The 17,377-nt window shown below is 56.4% G+C and overlaps 1 protein-coding gene across 4 annotated transcripts in view; it reads left to right on the top strand.

Annotated features, from left to right (window-relative positions):
* Positions 1-15,735, top strand: part of LOC140468586 (mitochondrial import receptor subunit TOM40B-like) — a 65,132-nt gene extending 49,397 nt beyond the window's left edge. For 2 of the 4 annotated variants that reach the window (XM_072564676.1, XM_072564680.1), the window contains 2 exons: positions 1,281-1,456; positions 13,525-15,735. In XM_072564676.1, the coding sequence (XP_072420777.1) occupies positions 1,281-1,420 (140 nt within the window). In that variant the 3' untranslated portion in view covers positions 1,421-1,456; positions 13,525-15,735. Of the gene's footprint in view, positions 1-1,280; positions 1,457-10,986; positions 11,268-13,524 lie in introns of those variants that run through there. The other 2 variants (XM_072564677.1, XM_072564679.1) reach the window with 2 other exon arrangements.
* Positions 15,736-17,377: the final 1,642 nt, after the last annotated feature.

Genomic DNA, 17,377 nt, shown 5'->3' with positions numbered 1-17,377 from the left:
ACTATGGGGTAATTTAGCATGACCAATCCACCCTAACCTACACATCCCTGAACACTATGGGGTAATTTAGCATGGCCAATCCACCCTAACCTACACATCCCTGAGCACTATGGGGTAATTTAGCATGGCCAATCCACCCTAACCTACACATCCCTGAGCACTATGGGGTAATTTAGCATGGCCAATCCACCCTAACCTACACATCCCTGAACACTATGGGGTAATTTAGCATGGCCAATCCACCCTAACCTACACATCCCTGAACACTATGGGGTAATGTAGCATGGCCAATCCACCCTAACCTACACATCCCTGAGCACTATGGGGTAATTTAGCATGGCCAATCCACCCTAACCTACACATCCCTGAGCACTATGGGGTAATTTAGCATGGCCAATCCACACAAACCTACACATCCCTGAACACTATGGGGTAATTTAGCATGGCCAATCCACCCTAACCTACACATCCCTGAGCACTATGGGGTAATTTAGCATGGCCAATCCACACGAACCTACACATCCCTGAACACTATGGGGTAATGTAGCATGGCCAATCCACCCTAACCTACACATCCCTGAGCACTATGGGTAATTTATCATGGCCAATCCACCCTAACCTACACATCCCTGAACACTTTGGGGTAATTTAGCATGGCCAATCCACCCTAACCTACACATCCCTGAGCACTATGGGGTAATTTAGCATGGCCAATCCACACGAGCCTACACATCCCTGAACACTATGGGTAATTTAGCATGGCCAATCCACCCTAACCTACACATCCCTGAACACTATGGGGTAATTTAGCATGGCCAATCCACCCTAACCTACACATCCCTGAACACTATGGGGTAATTTAGCATGGCCAATCCACCCTAACCTACACATCCCTGAACACTATGGGGTAATTTAGCATGGCCAATCCACCCTAACCGACACATCTTTGGACTGTGGGAGAAAACCGGAGCACCCGGAGGAAACTTGTACAGAAACGGGGAGAATGTGCAAACTCCACACAGAGTGTCACTTGAGGCTGGGATCGAACTTGGGTACCTGGCGCTATGAGGCAGTAGCGCTAACCACTGAGCTGCCATGCCGTCCCCTCTTTAACGACAGAGTCCCACAGTGTTTGGGAAGGTGAGTGGGGGGGGTTGTGGAACGAAGAGGGGGGTGTCTTCAGCTGAGTGGACGGGTGTTGCCTTGTTACAAGAAGGGAAGCAGGCGGGAGGGGAGGAAGGGTGAACCGCAGGAGCTGACCTCTCCCCTCTGACCCGCAGGCTCCCTGGACAGCAACTGGGTCGTGGGGGGCGTCCTGGAGAAGAAACTCGCCCCTTTACCTCTGACCTTTGCCCTGGGCGCCTTCATGGACCACATGAAGGGCAAGTTCCAGTATGGCTTCAGCGTCACAGTCTGTTGAGTGGACCCACAGAATTCCGACATCGCGGCGTTCCGGGTGAGGCGACACTCCAGGGATTGGGGTCGGGGAGGGTGGGTGGGGGGGCGGGGGGGGTCACGGGAAAAGAGGGCGGTGTTCGGTTCCACGCCCAGCCCGCTTGTTCGACACTTCGGGGGGGGGTCACGCACGGGGTGGGGGCCACTGGAAATCCCGAAGAAGTGCAGCTGGAGCTGGCGATGGCAAAATCTCCCGGAGCAGCGGGAATCGAGCAGCACGCAACATATCGGAAACAGACAGGATCGGAGAGAGAGAGAGAGGGGGGGAGGGAGGCGTGGGCCCCAGTGACAGAGACGGAGGGTCACGGGAGGTTACAGAATGACTGAGGGAGGCCAAGGTCACCGCAGAGCAACCTGAAGAGGTGTCCCGGTGATATCCTGGAGTGAGAGAGAGAGAGAGAGCCAGGTTATTTTGGGAATGGCTCATGGCAAAAAGGAGATTTCAGTCCCCATCTGTTCACCCGTTCGTACAGACAGGACCCGGTAAGATGGTGGGCGGAGTTGGCGGAAGTACCCCAGCCAATCTCTGTCCCACAACACAGGGCGTTCCTCTCCGACAGCAAGCTCACCTGAGGGTCGCAGCACTCCCTCAGGACTGACCCTCCCACAGTATCCACTCCCTCGGCACTGACCCTCCGACAGTGCGGCACTCCCTCAGGACTGACCCTCCCACAGTATCCACTCCCTCGGCACTGACCCTCCGACAGTGCGGCACTCCCTCGGCACTGACCCTCCGACAGTGCGGGGTTCCCTCGGCACTGACCCTCCGACAGTGCGGCCCTCCCTCGGCACTGACCCTCCGACAGTGCGGCACTCCCTCGGCACTGACCCTCCGACAGTGCGGGGTTCCCTCGGCACTGACCCTCCGACAGTGCGGCCCTCCCTCAGTACTGACCCTCCGACAGTGCGGTGCTCCCTCAGTACTGACCCTCTGACAGTGCTGCCCTCCCTCAGTACTGACCCTCCGACAGTGCGGCACTCCCTCAGTACTGACCCTCCGACAGTGCGGCCCTCCCTCAGTACTGACCCTCCGACAGTGCGGTGTTCCCTCAGTACTGACCCTCTGACAGTGCTGCCCTCCCTCAGTACTGACCCTTTGACAGTGCGGCCCTCCCTCAGTACTGACCCTTTGACAGTGCGGCCCTCCCTCAGTACTGACCCTTTGACAGTGCGGTGTTCCCTCAGTACTGACCCTCTGACAGTGCTGCCCTCCCTCAGTACTGACCCTCTGACAGTGCTGCCCTCCCTCAGTACTGACCCTTTGACAGTGCGGCCCTCCCTCAGTACTGACCCTTTGACAGTGCGGCCCTCCCTCAGTACTGACCCTCCGACAGTGCGGTGTTCCCTCAGTACTGACCCTCTGACAGTGCTGCCCTCCCTCAGTACTGACCCTTTGACAGTGCGGCCCTCCCTCAGTACTGACCCTCCGACAGTGCGGCCCTCCCTCGGCACTGACCCTCCGACAGTGCGGCCCTCCCTCGGCACTGACCCTCCGACAGTGCGGCCCTCCCTCGGCACTGACCCTCCGACAGTGCGGCCCTCCCTCGGCACTGACCCTCCGACAGTGCGGCCCTCCCTCGGCACTGACCCTCCGACAGTGCGGCCCTCCCTCGGCACTGACCCTCCGACAGTGCGGCCCTCCCTCGGCACTGACCCTCCGACAGTGCGGCCCTCCCTCGGCACTGACCCTCCGACAGTGCGGCCCTCCCTCGGCACTGACCCTCCGACAGTGCGGCCCTCCCTCGGCACTGACCCTCCGACAGTGCGGCCCTCCCTCGGCACTGACCCTCCGACAGTGCGGCCCTCCCTCGGCACTGACCCTCCGACAGTGCGGCCCTCCCTCGGCACTGACCCTCCGACAGTGCGGCCCTCCCTCGGCACTGACCCTCCGACAGTGCGGCCCTCCCTCGGCACTGACCCTCCGACAGTGCGGCCCTCCCTCGGCACTGACCCTCCGACAGTGCGGCCCTCCCTCGGCACTGACCCTCCGACAGTGCGGCCCTCCCTCGGCACTGACCCTCCGACAGTGCGGCCCTCCCTCGGCACTGACCCTCCGACAGTGCGGCCCTCCCTCGGCACTGACCCTCCGACAGTGCGGCCCTCCCTCGGCACTGACCCTCCGACAGTGCGGCCCTCCCTCGGCACTGACCCTCCGACAGTGCGGCCCTCCCTCGGCACTGACCCTCCGACAGTGCGGCCCTCCCTCGGCACTGACCCTCCGACAGTGCGGCCCTCCCTCGGCACTGACCCTCCGACAGTGCGGCCCTCCCTCGGCACTGACCCTCCGACAGTGCGGCCCTCCCTCGGCACTGACCCTCCGACAGTGCGGCCCTCCCTCGGCACTGACCCTCCGACAGTGCGGCCCTCCCTCGGCACTGACCCTCCGACAGTGCGGCCCTCCCTCGGCACTGACCCTCCGACAGTGCGGCCCTCCCTCGGCACTGACCCTCCGACAGTGCGGCCCTCCCTCGGCACTGACCCTCCGACAGTGCGGCCCTCCCTCGGCACTGACCCTCCGACAGTGCGGCCCTCCCTCGGCACTGACCCTCCGACAGTGCGGCCCTCCCTCGGCACTGACCCTCCGACAGTGCGGCCCTCCCTCGGCACTGACCCTCCGACAGTGCGGCCCTCCCTCGGCACTGACCCTCCGACAGTGCGGCCCTCCCTCGGCACTGACCCTCCGACAGTGCGGCCCTCCCTCGGCACTGACCCTCCGACAGTGCGGCCCTCCCTCGGCACTGACCCTCCGACAGTGCGGCCCTCCCTCGGCACTGACCCTCCGACAGTGCGGCCCTCCCTCGGCACTGACCCTCCGACAGTGCGGCCCTCCCTCGGCACTGACCCTCCGACAGTGCGGCCCTCCCTCGGCACTGACCCTCCGACAGTGCGGCCCTCCCTCGGCACTGACCCTCCGACAGTGCGGCCCTCCCTCGGCACTGACCCTCCGACAGTGCGGCCCTCCCTCGGCACTGACCCTCCGACAGTGCGGCCCTCCCTCGGCACTGACCCTCCGACAGTGCGGCCCTCCCTCGGCACTGACCCTCCGACAGTGCGGCCCTCCCTCGGCACTGACCCTCCGACAGTGCGGCCCTCCCTCGGCACTGACCCTCCGACAGTGCGGCCCTCCCTCGGCACTGACCCTCCGACAGTGCGGCCCTCCCTCGGCACTGACCCTCCGACAGTGCGGCCCTCCCTCGGCACTGACCCTCCGACAGTGCGGCCCTCCCTCGGCACTGACCCTCCGACAGTGCGGCCCTCCCTCGGCACTGACCCTCCGACAGTGCGGCCCTCCCTCGGCGCTGACCCTCCGACAGTGCGGCCCTCCCTCGGCGCTGACCCTCCGACAGTGCGGCCCTCCCTCGGCGCTGACCCTCCGACAGTGCGGCCCTCCCTCGGCGCTGACCCTCCGACAGTGCGGCCCTCCCTCGGCGCTGACCCTCCGACAGTGCGGCCCTCCCTCGGCGCTGACCCTCCGACAGTGCGGCCCTCCCTCGGCGCTGACCCTCCGACAGTGCGGCCCTCCCTCGGCGCTGACCCTCCGACAGTGCGGCCCTCCCTCGGCGCTGACCCTCCGACAGTGCGGCCCTCCCTCGGCGCTGACCCTCCGACAGTGCGGCCCTCCCTCGGCGCTGACCCTCCGACAGTGCGGCCCTCCCTCGGCGCTGACCCTCCGACAGTGCGGCCCTCCCTCGGCGCTGACCCTCCGACAGTGCGGCCCTCCCTCGGCGCTGACCCTCCGACAGTGCGGCCCTCCCTCGGCGCTGACCCTCCGACAGTGCGGCCCTCCCTCGGCGCTGACCCTCCGACAGTGCGGCCCTCCCTCGGCGCTGACCCTCCGACAGTGCGGCCCTCCCTCGGCGCTGACCCTCCGACAGTGCGGCCCTCCCTCGGCGCTGACCCTCCGACAGTGCGGCCCTCCCTCGGCGCTGACCCTCCGACAGTGCGGCCCTCCCTCGGCGCTGACCCTCCGACAGTGCGGCCCTCCCTCGGCGCTGACCCTCCGACAGTGCGGCCCTCCCTCGGCGCTGACCCTCCGACAGTGCGGCCCTCCCTCGGCGCTGACCCTCCGACAGTGCGGCCCTCCCTCGGCGCTGACCCTCCGACAGTGCGGCCCTCCCTCGGCGCTGACCCTCCGACAGTGCGGCCCTCCCTCGGCGCTGACCCTCCGACAGTGCGGCCCTCCCTCGGCGCTGACCCTCCGACAGTGCGGCCCTCCCTCGGCGCTGACCCTCCGACAGTGCGGCCCTCCCTCGGCGCTGACCCTCCGACAGTGCGGCCCTCCCTCGGCGCTGACCCTCCGACAGTGCGGCCCTCCCTCGGCGCTGACCCTCCGACAGTGCGGCCCTCCCTCGGCGCTGACCCTCCGACAGTGCGGCCCTCCCTCGGCGCTGACCCTCCGACAGTGCGGCCCTCCCTCGGCGCTGACCCTCCGACAGTGCGGCCCTCCCTCGGCGCTGACCCTCCGACAGTGCGGCCCTCCCTCGGCGCTGACCCTCCGACAGTGCGGCCCTCCCTCGGCGCTGACCCTCCGACAGTGCGGCCCTCCCTCGGCGCTGACCCTCCGACAGTGCGGCCCTCCCTCGGCGCTGACCCTCCGACAGTGCGGCCCTCCCTCGGCGCTGACCCTCCGACAGTGCGGCCCTCCCTCGGCGCTGACCCTCCGACAGTGCGGCCCTCCCTCGGCGCTGACCCTCCGACAGTGCGGCCCTCCCTCGGCGCTGACCCTCCGACAGTGCGGCCCTCCCTCGGCGCTGACCCTCCGACAGTGCGGCCCTCCCTCGGCGCTGACCCTCCGACAGTGCGGCCCTCCCTCGGCGCTGACCCTCCGACAGTGCGGCCCTCCCTCGGCGCTGACCCTCCGACAGTGCGGCCCTCCCTCGGCGCTGACCCTCCGACAGTGCGGCCCTCCCTCGGCGCTGACCCTCCGACAGTGCGGCCCTCCCTCGGCGCTGACCCTCCGACAGTGCGGCCCTCCCTCGGCGCTGACCCTCCGACAGTGCGGCCCTCCCTCGGCGCTGACCCTCCGACAGTGCGGCCCTCCCTCGGCGCTGACCCTCCGACAGTGCGGCCCTCCCTCGGCGCTGACCCTCCGACAGTGCGGCCCTCCCTCGGCGCTGACCCTCCGACAGTGCGGCCCTCCCTCGGCGCTGACCCTCCGACAGTGCGGCCCTCCCTCGGCGCTGACCCTCCGACAGTGCGGCCCTCCCTCGGCGCTGACCCTCCGACAGTGCGGCCCTCCCTCGGCGCTGACCCTCCGACAGTGCGGCCCTCCCTCGGCGCTGACCCTCCGACAGTGCGGCCCTCCCTCGGCGCTGACCCTCCGACAGTGCGGCCCTCCCTCGGCGCTGACCCTCCGACAGTGCGGCCCTCCCTCGGCGCTGACCCTCCGACAGTGCGGCCCTCCCTCGGCGCTGACCCTCCGACAGTGCGGCCCTCCCTCGGCGCTGACCCTCCGACAGTGCGGCCCTCCCTCGGCGCTGACCCTCCGACAGTGCGGCCCTCCCTCGGCGCTGACCCTCCGACAGTGCGGCCCTCCCTCGGCGCTGACCCTCCGACAGTGCGGCCCTCCCTCGGCGCTGACCCTCCGACAGTGCGGCCCTCCCTCGGCGCTGACCCTCCGACAGTGCGGCCCTCCCTCGGCGCTGACCCTCCGACAGTGCGGCCCTCCCTCGGCGCTGACCCTCCGACAGTGCTGCCCTCCCTCGGCGCTGACCCTCCGACAGTGCTGCCCTCCCTCGGCGCTGACCCTCCGACAGTGCGGCCCTCCCTCGGCGCTGACCCTCTGACAGTGCGGCCCTCCCTCAGTGCTGACCCTCTGACAGTGCGGCCCTCCCTCAGTGCTGACCCTCTGACAGTGCGGCCCTCCCTCAGTGCTGACCCTCTGACAGTGCGGCCCTCCCTCAGTGCTGACCCTCTGACAGTGCGGCCCTCCCTCAGTGCTGACCCTCTGACAGTGCGGCCCTCCCTCAGTACTGACCCTCTGACAGTGCGGCCCTCCCTCAGTACTGACCCTCTGACAGTGCGGCCCTCCCTCAGTACTGACCCTCTGACAGTGCGGCCCTCCCTCAGTACTGACCCTTTGACAGTGCGGCCCTCCCTCAGTCCTGTGTGGTCAGGATTATGCAACTCTTTGGAGCAGGACTTCTGTTCTGACCACGATTCAGCCTCCTGTCCCTGTCTGACCTTGGCCATTTGTCTCTGTCTCTCCTGTCCTGCAACGTAATGAAACATTCAGCCCTCCGAAGTTTAAAGGGGTTCCACAATTCGGGTTCACTGAGGTCGGCCCATTCTGTATCACGTGGAATGTGGACAGTCCCGTTGTGGTCTGATCAAGTGCGCCAAGCTGGTTGTCGCATCCAATTGTCTTATGGGGACAGACACAACTCTTTCTGAATTTTAAAAAAAAACGAAAAGAGCTGGGGATGCTGTCAATCGGAAACAGAAACCGAAGCTGCTGGGAAAGCTCAGCAGGTCTGGCAGCATCTGTGGAGAGAGATCAAAGTTCACACTTTGGGTGCAGTGAACCTTCTTTGTTCGCTTCTGGGCTGGTGGTGTCCGCACTGAAGAGGCTGATGCAGGTTGGTCAGGGGAGGTCTCGGGCAGCCGTTCTCCACCTGAATGCCGTTGGTTGTGGTTGTTGGAGGGTCGGTCAGCTCAGCTCCAGGACATCTCCACAGGAGTCCCTCAGGGGAGTGTCCTAGGCCCCAACCATCTTCAGCTGCTTCATCAATGACCTTCCCTCCATCATCAGGTCCAAAGCGGGGGGGGGGGAGATGATCGCACACTGTTCAGCACCAATCGCGACTGCTCAGATCCTGAAATAGTCCGTGCTCAAATGCAACAAGATCTGGACGGTACCCAGGCTTGGGCCAACCAGGGGTAAGGAACATCTGTGCCAGGCGATGACTATCTCCAATACAGAACAATCGAACCACTGCCCCTTGGCATTCAATGGTGTTACCATCACTGAATCCCAACATCCTGGGAGTTACCATTGACCAGAAACACAACTGGACGCTCCACACAAGCAGCGCGTACAAGAGCAGCTCAGAGGCTGGGAATCCTGCAGCGAGTAACTCCCCTCCTGACTCTTCCCCCAAAGCCTGTCCCACCATCTATAAGGCACAGGTCAGGATGGTGTAAGGGAATACTCCCCACTTGCCCCTGGATGGGGTCAGCTCCAACAGCACTCAAGAAACTCGACCCCATCCAGGGACAAAGCAGCCCCCCCCCAACTTGACTGGCCCCACACCCACAAACACCCCCTCCCTCCCTCCCCCCCCCCCCCCCCCCACCGACGCTCAGTAGCAGCAGTGTGGACCACCTACAAGATGCCCTGCAGAAATTCCCCAAAGATCCTCAGGCAGCACCTTCCAAACCCCATGGTCACTTCCATCCAGAAGGACAAGGGGCAGCAGGTACATGGGAATACCAGCGTCCTGCGAGTTCCCCTCCGAGCCCCTCACCATCCCGACTCTGGAATATATCGCCGTTCCCCTCAGTGTGGCTGGGTCAGAATCCTGGAATTCCGTCAACATGGAAGAAGACTAGGGAGCATGAGAAACTCACCGAGGACATTATCACAACACAAAGACCAGGCCACTTGGTCAATCCACTCTGTTCCCTTTCCCGACTCCACATGAACCTCCTTGAACCCTCGATCTTTCCCTCAACTCCAGCAGTGTCTCATCGCCACCATTTTCTTCCCTCTGTGATTATCTGTTGACCATTCCATGTCGGAATCTATTCCATATTCTCCTGCTCTCTGGATCAAGGTTTTCTCCTGAATTTCCAATTGGATTTGTCAGTGACTGCCTTATGATGATCACCCCTGGGTTCTGGTGATTGCACGTACGTGGGGACCAGAACTGTACACGGTGCTCCAAGTGTGGTCTAACTGAGGGATACGGAGACCAGGACTGTGCACGGTGCTCAAGTGTGGTCTAACTGAGGGATATGGAGACCAGGACTGTGCACGGTGCTCAAGTGTGGTCTAACTGAGGGATACAGGGACCAGAACTGTGCACGGTGCTCCGAGTGTGGTCTAACTGAGGGATACGGGGACCAGAACTGTGCACGGTGCTCCAAGTGTGATGTAGCGAATGTTGTATATCACTTTGTAGTGGCCCTTTGTGAAATGCAACCTGTAGTTGACCTTTTGAAGCATTTAGTGCAATGTTGATGTCCAGTCACTGGCTCCACATCTGAGAGTCCCGCTTGGATTCACAAGCTATCATGTTCTGTAATGACCCACCGCTGACCGTCTGAGGGATGTCAGTATTGCGTAGGGGTGTCCAGTCCATTGAGGTCACTGCCTCCAGTCCACTCCTCGTTAAAATGATCACCAGTCCGTTTGGATTGGTGCATGAGAGGGAGGGAGGGAGGCAGAGGGAACAGCATTTTCTTTGTGGCTGAGATTTTTGAGTGTGAAGGTCCCACATTCAACAGGGTCCCTATCTGAGAGGGGCAGAGACAGACAGACAGAGACTGACTCCCTCTTTAAACAGGGTCCCTGACGGAGAGAGTGATTCGCTGAAATGATATGGAGGGTGAACAGGATCTGATTATATCCCATAGCTTGTGTTAATCAATTGGATATATGTATATAAGGAAATGAATAAAATATTGAAATCCACCGAAGACGTATCGCTGAGCGTGTGTGGGTCAGATTCTGTGCCAGTATTTGTTGGTCTCTATCTAACTGTGCACAGTCTGTGTTTATATCAACTTTAGTCTGTCCAGCAATACTTCCTTTTCAATCGTCTGACACTATTTACAAATCTTTCTGCTTCCTCCTGCAGACACACCTCACTCATCTCTCCAACCGTCCCTAGCGCACACATCTCTCCTCAGCTGTCAGCTAACCCCCAGCACTGATAACCTTCGACATCTCAGTAATGTCTCTCAGCATGTACACCCGTCCCACTCTTCGCAACCTAATGTTACAGAGACAGGGAGGGGGTGCAGGGGCTGGAAGGGGTAACAGAGACAGGGAGGGGGTGCCAGAATAGGCGGAGGGGCTGAGAGGGCTTCGCCGATACAGCAAGGGGGTGTGGGGGCTGATGGAGGAGGGAGTGACAGAGACCAGGCAGGATGAAGGAACTGGAGGGGGTGAGAGAGTGAGGGAGGGAGTGTGCAGTGGCCGGAGGTAGGTGGTGACAAAGATCGGGAAGGGGGTCGGGGCCAGAGGCTGAGAATCTGGCCAGACAGGTGAACAACAAAACTGCATTCTGGAGCTACACTCCATCCCCATAACTGTAAAGATGTTCATACAAGGAACGAGAGGGTGGGAATGAGATTTTCTTTTAAAATGCGGGAACAATGGCACCAAGGTTTTGTACTCAGAGGATCAAAAACAGGATGACCTCTCTTTGACCGAGTTTTCTGTTGACAAGATCGAAGTGCTGACCACGGAAAAATGAGGGTAAATCTTCAGACCTTACCAGTTCCGGTGGTCAGTCAGTTGGACCTGGGTCTTTGAGTATCATTGCCAGGTTTTATGAGGTAATACAGATTATTTTCTTTCCTCAGGTTCCTGTACACACTTCCATGGGAGACGGTGGGGGGTATTTTCCACTGGACCTGCTTTTGAAGACTCCTGACTTTTTCAGGAGAGAGAGAGAGAGAGAGAGAATTGCCCACTGTGGAAGTCCTCTCCGACACACCCAGGGTTTCCTGGCGAACCATTCCCTATAAATTGTTTGTCACGACTCACCGGGGTATCGAGCTCAGTCAGATATGAAAGTTTGGTTAAACTACTGAGTAGAACTGACTTAATTCCAGTTATAAGAACATGCATAGCAAGCCATGAACAAAGAAAACCTATTTGTCGCAGTCAACGTGCTCGTAAATCATCGCAAAAAGGTGACAGCTTATAGTCATAGAGATGTGCAGCATGGAAACAGACCCTTTGGTCCATCTTGTGCATGCTGACCAGATATGGGCGGCGCGGTGGCACAGTGGTTAGCACTGCTGCCTCACAGCGCCAGAGACCCGGGTTCAATTCCCGCCTCAGGTGACTCTCTGTGTGGAGTTTGCACATTCTCCCCGTGTCTGCGAGGGTTTCCTCCGGGTGCTCCGGTTTCCTCCCACAGTCCAAAGATGTGGATTGGCCATGCTAAAATTGCCCCTAGTGTTAGGTATGGGGTAGATGTAGGGGTATGGGTGGGTTACGCTTCGGTGGGTCAGTGTGGACTTGTTGGGCCGAAGGGCCTGTTTCCACACTGTAATGTAATCTAATCTAATTAAATATCCCAACCTGATCTAGTCCCACCTACCAGCACTTGGCCCATATCCCTCTAAACTTTTCCGACGCATAAACCCATCCGGATGTTGCATTCGCCATGGTGGGCCCACTGGGTTAGCACTGCTGCCTCACAGCGCTAGGGATCTGGGTTCGATTCCAGCCTCAGGCAACTGTGTGGGAGTTTGCATATTCTCCCTGTGTCTGTGTGCGTTTTCTCCAGGTGCCTCGGTTTCCTCCCACAGTTCCAAAGATATGCAGGTTAGGGTGGATTGGTCATCCTAAATTACCCCATAGTGTTCAGGGAAGTGTAGGTTAGGGTGGATTGGTCATCCTAAATTACCCCATAGTGTTCAAGGATGTGCAGGTTAGGGTGGATTGGCCATGCTAAATTACCCCATAGTGTTCAGGGATGTGCAGGTTAGGGTGGATTGGCCATGCTAAATTACCCCATAGTGTTCAGGGATGTGTAGGTTAGGGTGGATTGGCCATGCTAAATTACCCCATAGTGTTCAGGAATGTGCAGGTTAGGGTGGATTGGCCATGCTAAATTACCCATAGTGCACAGGGATGTGCAGGTTAGGGTGGATTGGTCATCCTAAATTACCCCATAGTGTTCAAGGATGTGCAGGTTAGGGTGGATTGGCCATGCTAAATTACCCCATAGTGTTCAGGGATGTGCAGGTTAGGGTGGATTGGCCATGCTAAATTACCCATAGTGTTCAGGGACGTGCAGGTCAGGGTGGATTGGCCATGCTAAATTACCCATAGTGCCCAGGGATGTGCAGGTTAGGGTGGATTGGCCATGCTGAATTACCCATAGTGTTCAGGGATGTGCAGGTTAGGGTGGATTGGCCATGCTAAATTACCCCATAGTGTTCAGGGATGTGCAGGTTAGGGTGGATTGGCCATGCTAAATTATCCCATAGTGTCCAGGGATGTGCAGGTTCGGGTGGATTGGCCGTGCTAAATTACCCATAGTGTTCAGGGATGTGTAGGTTAGGGTGGATTGGCCATGCTAAATTACCCCATAGTGTTCAGGGATGTGTAGGTTAGGGTGGATTGGCCATGCTAAATTACCCCATAGTGTTCAGGGATGTGTAGGTTAGGGTGGATTGGCCATGCTAAATTACCCATAGTGCCCAGGGATGTGCAGGTTAGGGTGGATTGGCCACACTAAATTAGATACATTAGGGGTAAATGTAATGGATTATGTCTGGGTGGGTTACTCTTCGGAGGGTCGGTGTTGACTTGTTGGGCCAAAGGGCATGTTTTGACACTGCAGGGATCCTCAACACATCCTCAACACAACATACCACCCTCTGGGTGAAAAAACTGCCACTTAGGTCTCTTTTATATCTTTCCCCTCTCACCCTAAACCTATGCCCCTCTAGTTCTGGACTCCCCCACCTCAGGGGAAAAGACTTTGTCTATTTACCCTATCCATGCCCCTCATGGTTTTATAAACCTCTATAAGGTCACCCCTCAGCCTCCGACACTCCAGGGAAAACAGCCCCAGCCTGTTCAGCCCCTCCCTGTAGCTCAAAACCTCCAACCCTGGCAACATCCTTGTAAACCTTTTCCGAACCCTTTCAAGTTTCACAACATCTTTCCGATAGGAAGGGGACCAGAAAGTTGACTTGCTAATCTCAAACTACCTTCAGCTTAACCTGTTTTAACGCCTCTCATTGATCCAATTCGCAACATGAAGACAGACAATGACACAAATGTTACGTGGGGTGGATGAAACAGAGGAACACAGCGCCTGTTTGGACCGTAGATTTCAATGAGTTGTTTTATTTTTGTTTCCTTTTGGCTTCTTCCAGCAGTTTGTGAATGGCACACACGCCGATCCCCAGCCCTTTCGCTCGCTGCTTTGAGAATTCGGACTTCCAACATCTGGGAAGGTGGTTTGTCCTCCCACCAGGGAATTTTGCAAAGCCGCGTTGTTCCTTCTGTTAATTGTGGACTGAATTACAACAGAGGACCGAGGAAGACTTTGCTTGCATGTTTTTTTTTTAAAAAAGCAGGTTAATCAAACTCATTGGAGGCGACTCTGTTGAAAGGAGTGGGGGAGCTGACTGCTCGGTAGGTGATCGTACAGAGGCTGGCAGAGTGATGTGGGAATTGTGACCAGTCGCTGTGGTTGCAGTGCCAATCGCCCTGTGCCTCCTACAATGTGAATAGAGAAGGGAGATTGGAGAACAGAAAATCCCAGGAAGCAAAACGATAATGTCAAGGAATTCTGGAAGCTGAGGCCATTCAACCTCCACAAACATCAGTGATTTGATTGACTATTGGCGTCCGTCTGTAAGTTTATGCGAGAAGATTAGAACTTTGATGGGTAGAGTTAGATGTTAACAATTGTCAAGTTGAAGCCATGTACTGTACCTTTAAGAGAGAGTGAATGCTGTTCTGCACTGAGAGCTTACATGTCCCTGTCATGTGACTAGATAACAGTCGACTGGAAAATTGAAAATGTGTAGCGTTCGGCTGTGAAATAAATTGGTTGCTGTTTTGACAATAATCGAGTTTAATCGAGTTTAAATTATGCCCCAGGATACTAAGACCCAATCGCGTTTGAGTTTATTGTTTCGCCAACATCGAACCATTGGTTGGGGGTATGAAAAAGGCAGGCATTTTGAAAATCAGACAGAGCAACTGCCATTTTGAGAGAGAGAGAGAAATCCCAATGATTGAAGCACTCGCGATCAAAGGTACCTTTTTCATATGAAACATATTCACAGTAAAAAGGAAGAAGATGACCCAGAGAGATCTTCTACCAAAAGAAGACAGACACCGAAGACAACAGGTGTTGTGTGGTTTTGAGATGAAGTTGATGTAATTTTAATAAGTGTTTTATCGGAACAGCATATTGTTATAGAGTTGAAGGCAGGTAATAAGCAGTTAAGAGAAAGGGGTGCTGAGAGTTGTGAATAGTTGTTGTTTAATGTTCAGTTTGAGAGTTAAAAATTAAATTGATATTACTTCCTTTAAATAGTGGAATTTGGGAGTTCTCTGTCACTCTTGTTTTAACAGATTATGAGGCGAGGCAAGCTTTTCTGGGTTTTCGGTTCAGTTAACAGTGCGGTGTTGTAACACAGTTCATGCATTTGTTTCTTACCTCTGGCTCAAAATACTTTGCTTCGAACGAGGAGCATTCAAAGGAAGTGTTGGGCTTGAATTGAGGCTCAGGAAGCAAGATCCACAGTGAAGGAAGCTGGCACACAGACACCTCACTTGGAGGGGCAGAAGGGATTCCAGAGTTAATGTATCAGAAATGGTTGAGGACATGGAAACCTCACCGATGAGGAAAGGATGGTGTGTTAGTTGGGGTATGAAAGCCACGGCGTGTCATCAGACCAGAGCCCTAAAGCAGTTGCTGAAGAATTATTTAGTTGAATATTAATGGATTGAGTCAAAATAGTGGCGTGGATTTCGGAACAAGAAACTGAGAGTAGCACACGACTTCAGGGCATACTGTACCTTCAAGGCAGCCGAAAGTTCTGACGAGCACAAAGTGCGCTGAACATTTATAGATGTAACATTTGGATTGAATCTGGTGATGTGTTGCCAGGATACCAAAAATAAATTCAAAATTCGGCCACTCAGTTCAAACGATGCCCCAGATCCAAAAGGCCAGTGGAATTTGCATCTTGCTAATCTGGATGACATCAAACCAATGAAACATTCTGATGTTTTGGGGGGGGGGCGGGATAAACATCAGACGTTTTGAATAGTTAGCCCTGAGCAGCAAAGAGCAGCTAGCAGCAACAGGGCCATTTGCAAAAGGATCTGCTCTCTGAAAGGTATCTTTATCCTGGGAAACAGAATCCCCAAGAAGTAGAAAAGAAGGCAAGAATACAGAGAAGAACCGAAAGCTGACTGGTTTTGAAATACGCTTTTTTAAAAAATCTTAACTGAGATTTTTTTAATCCGAGTAGAGGGGGAGGTAAAATGTAGGTTTAAGAGAGAGGAGTTGTGCATTAATACTTGCTGTTCGACTTAAAGAATAAAGTTATTAATTTTTACTTGAAGTAGTGACTTCTGGGATAGTTCTTTGCCTCTTGAATTGTAAACAGATGACTGTACGGGGCCAATCTTTTCCGTGTGGCCAAATTAAATGAGCAGAGGGGTTTACCCCATGTTGTAACATTACACATGGCGAGGACTTCATTAAAGTGAACGAATTCTGTGAAACGTGTCATGTGTGTTAGTTGGTATGAAAACCACGATGTGTCATCAGATCAGAGCAGCACCCTTGAGTCCTAAAGCAGTTGCGGAAGCGTTTTTTTAGTCGAATATTAATGGACTGAGCCAGACTATGCCCAACAACAAAAGCAGGACATCGGTAAGTTGTCAAGACATCCAGAAAAAGAATTCCGAGAAGCATGGCATTCCAACCGGAACTCTATCAACAAACACATTGACTTGGACCCCATTTACTGCCCCCTGAGAAAAAGAACAGGAAGCGACATCACCACAGGAAATGACATCACCAACCCAAACATATAAATGTAAACAGCAGGAACCACCAGCAGGGCTTCGTCCAGAGGCTCACTGAAGATGTTACCTAGTCTGGTGACGAAACGTCTGAAAATGACCCTTCCAGGTCAGCGAGCAAACCACAAGTCGTCATAACTGCGGGTATGATAACTCAAATGACCAGAGGCTTTTTGTTTTAAGGATGGTTAGATCCAGGTTAATAGTGGAGAGATTCACTAATAGTGGAGAGATTTACCAATCGAGGTAAAAACAATGACTGCAGATGCTGGAAACCAGAGTCTAGATTTCCCCCCCACCCCCACCCTCCTCCTCATTTATCTCACCACCCTTCAGGCTCGCTGCCTGTATTCCTGATGAAGGGCTTTTGCCCGAAACGTCACTTTCCCTGCTCCTCGGATGCTGCCTGAACTGCTGTGCTCTTCCAGCACCGCTCTAATCTAGACCCCCCCCCAAGTCGAGGGGCTTAACTCCATGTCAACAGTTTTCGTTAGATCATCCACAAACACAGGGAGCTTTGGAAAGGCACCATCACCATTCTCAGCAGACTCTCACAAACCCAAACGCGATTGGGTCAAAGGATTAATGTTAGTTATTTGCGCCAAGAGGTTTTTCCAAATGAATCGACTGGACTTAGCTCACTTGATTAGATTTACGGTTAGGAGGTTGGAGCTCAGTTAAAATGGATTAGGAAGACGTTGTTGAAGGAGGTTGCTGGCTCCTCAATGTTGGATGACATTTCCATGGCTTTGGAAAGACTGGGAGGAACGTGTCGGGGGAGGGTGGGAGGATGTAAACGTTTATTGAGATTGTGAACAAGCTGCAATTGGATATGACGCATCAGTTACTTAGATAAAGAAAATAAACCGTCGAACATAGAAAAGTAGAGCACAGAACAGGCCCTTTGGCCCACGATGCTGTGCCGAGATTTAATCCTAATGTAAGATATAGTAACCTACGCACCCCTCAACTCACTGTTATCCATGTGCATGTCCAGCAGTCACCTAAATGTCCCGAATGTCTCTGCTTCCACCATCACCGCTGGCAACCCATTCCATGCATTCACCACTCTCTGCGTAAAGAACCTACCTCTGACGTCTCCTCTACGCCTTTCTCCTAATATCTTAAAACTAAGGCCCCTCATATCAGTCAGCCCTGCCCTGGGGACTCTATTGA

The sequence above is a fragment of the Chiloscyllium punctatum genome, chromosome 47 (assembly GCF_047496795.1).
Source record: "Chiloscyllium punctatum isolate Juve2018m chromosome 47, sChiPun1.3, whole genome shotgun sequence".
Taxonomy (NCBI): Eukaryota; Metazoa; Chordata; class Chondrichthyes; order Orectolobiformes; family Hemiscylliidae; genus Chiloscyllium; species Chiloscyllium punctatum.
This window is presented reverse-complemented; position numbering and strand designations above follow the sequence as displayed.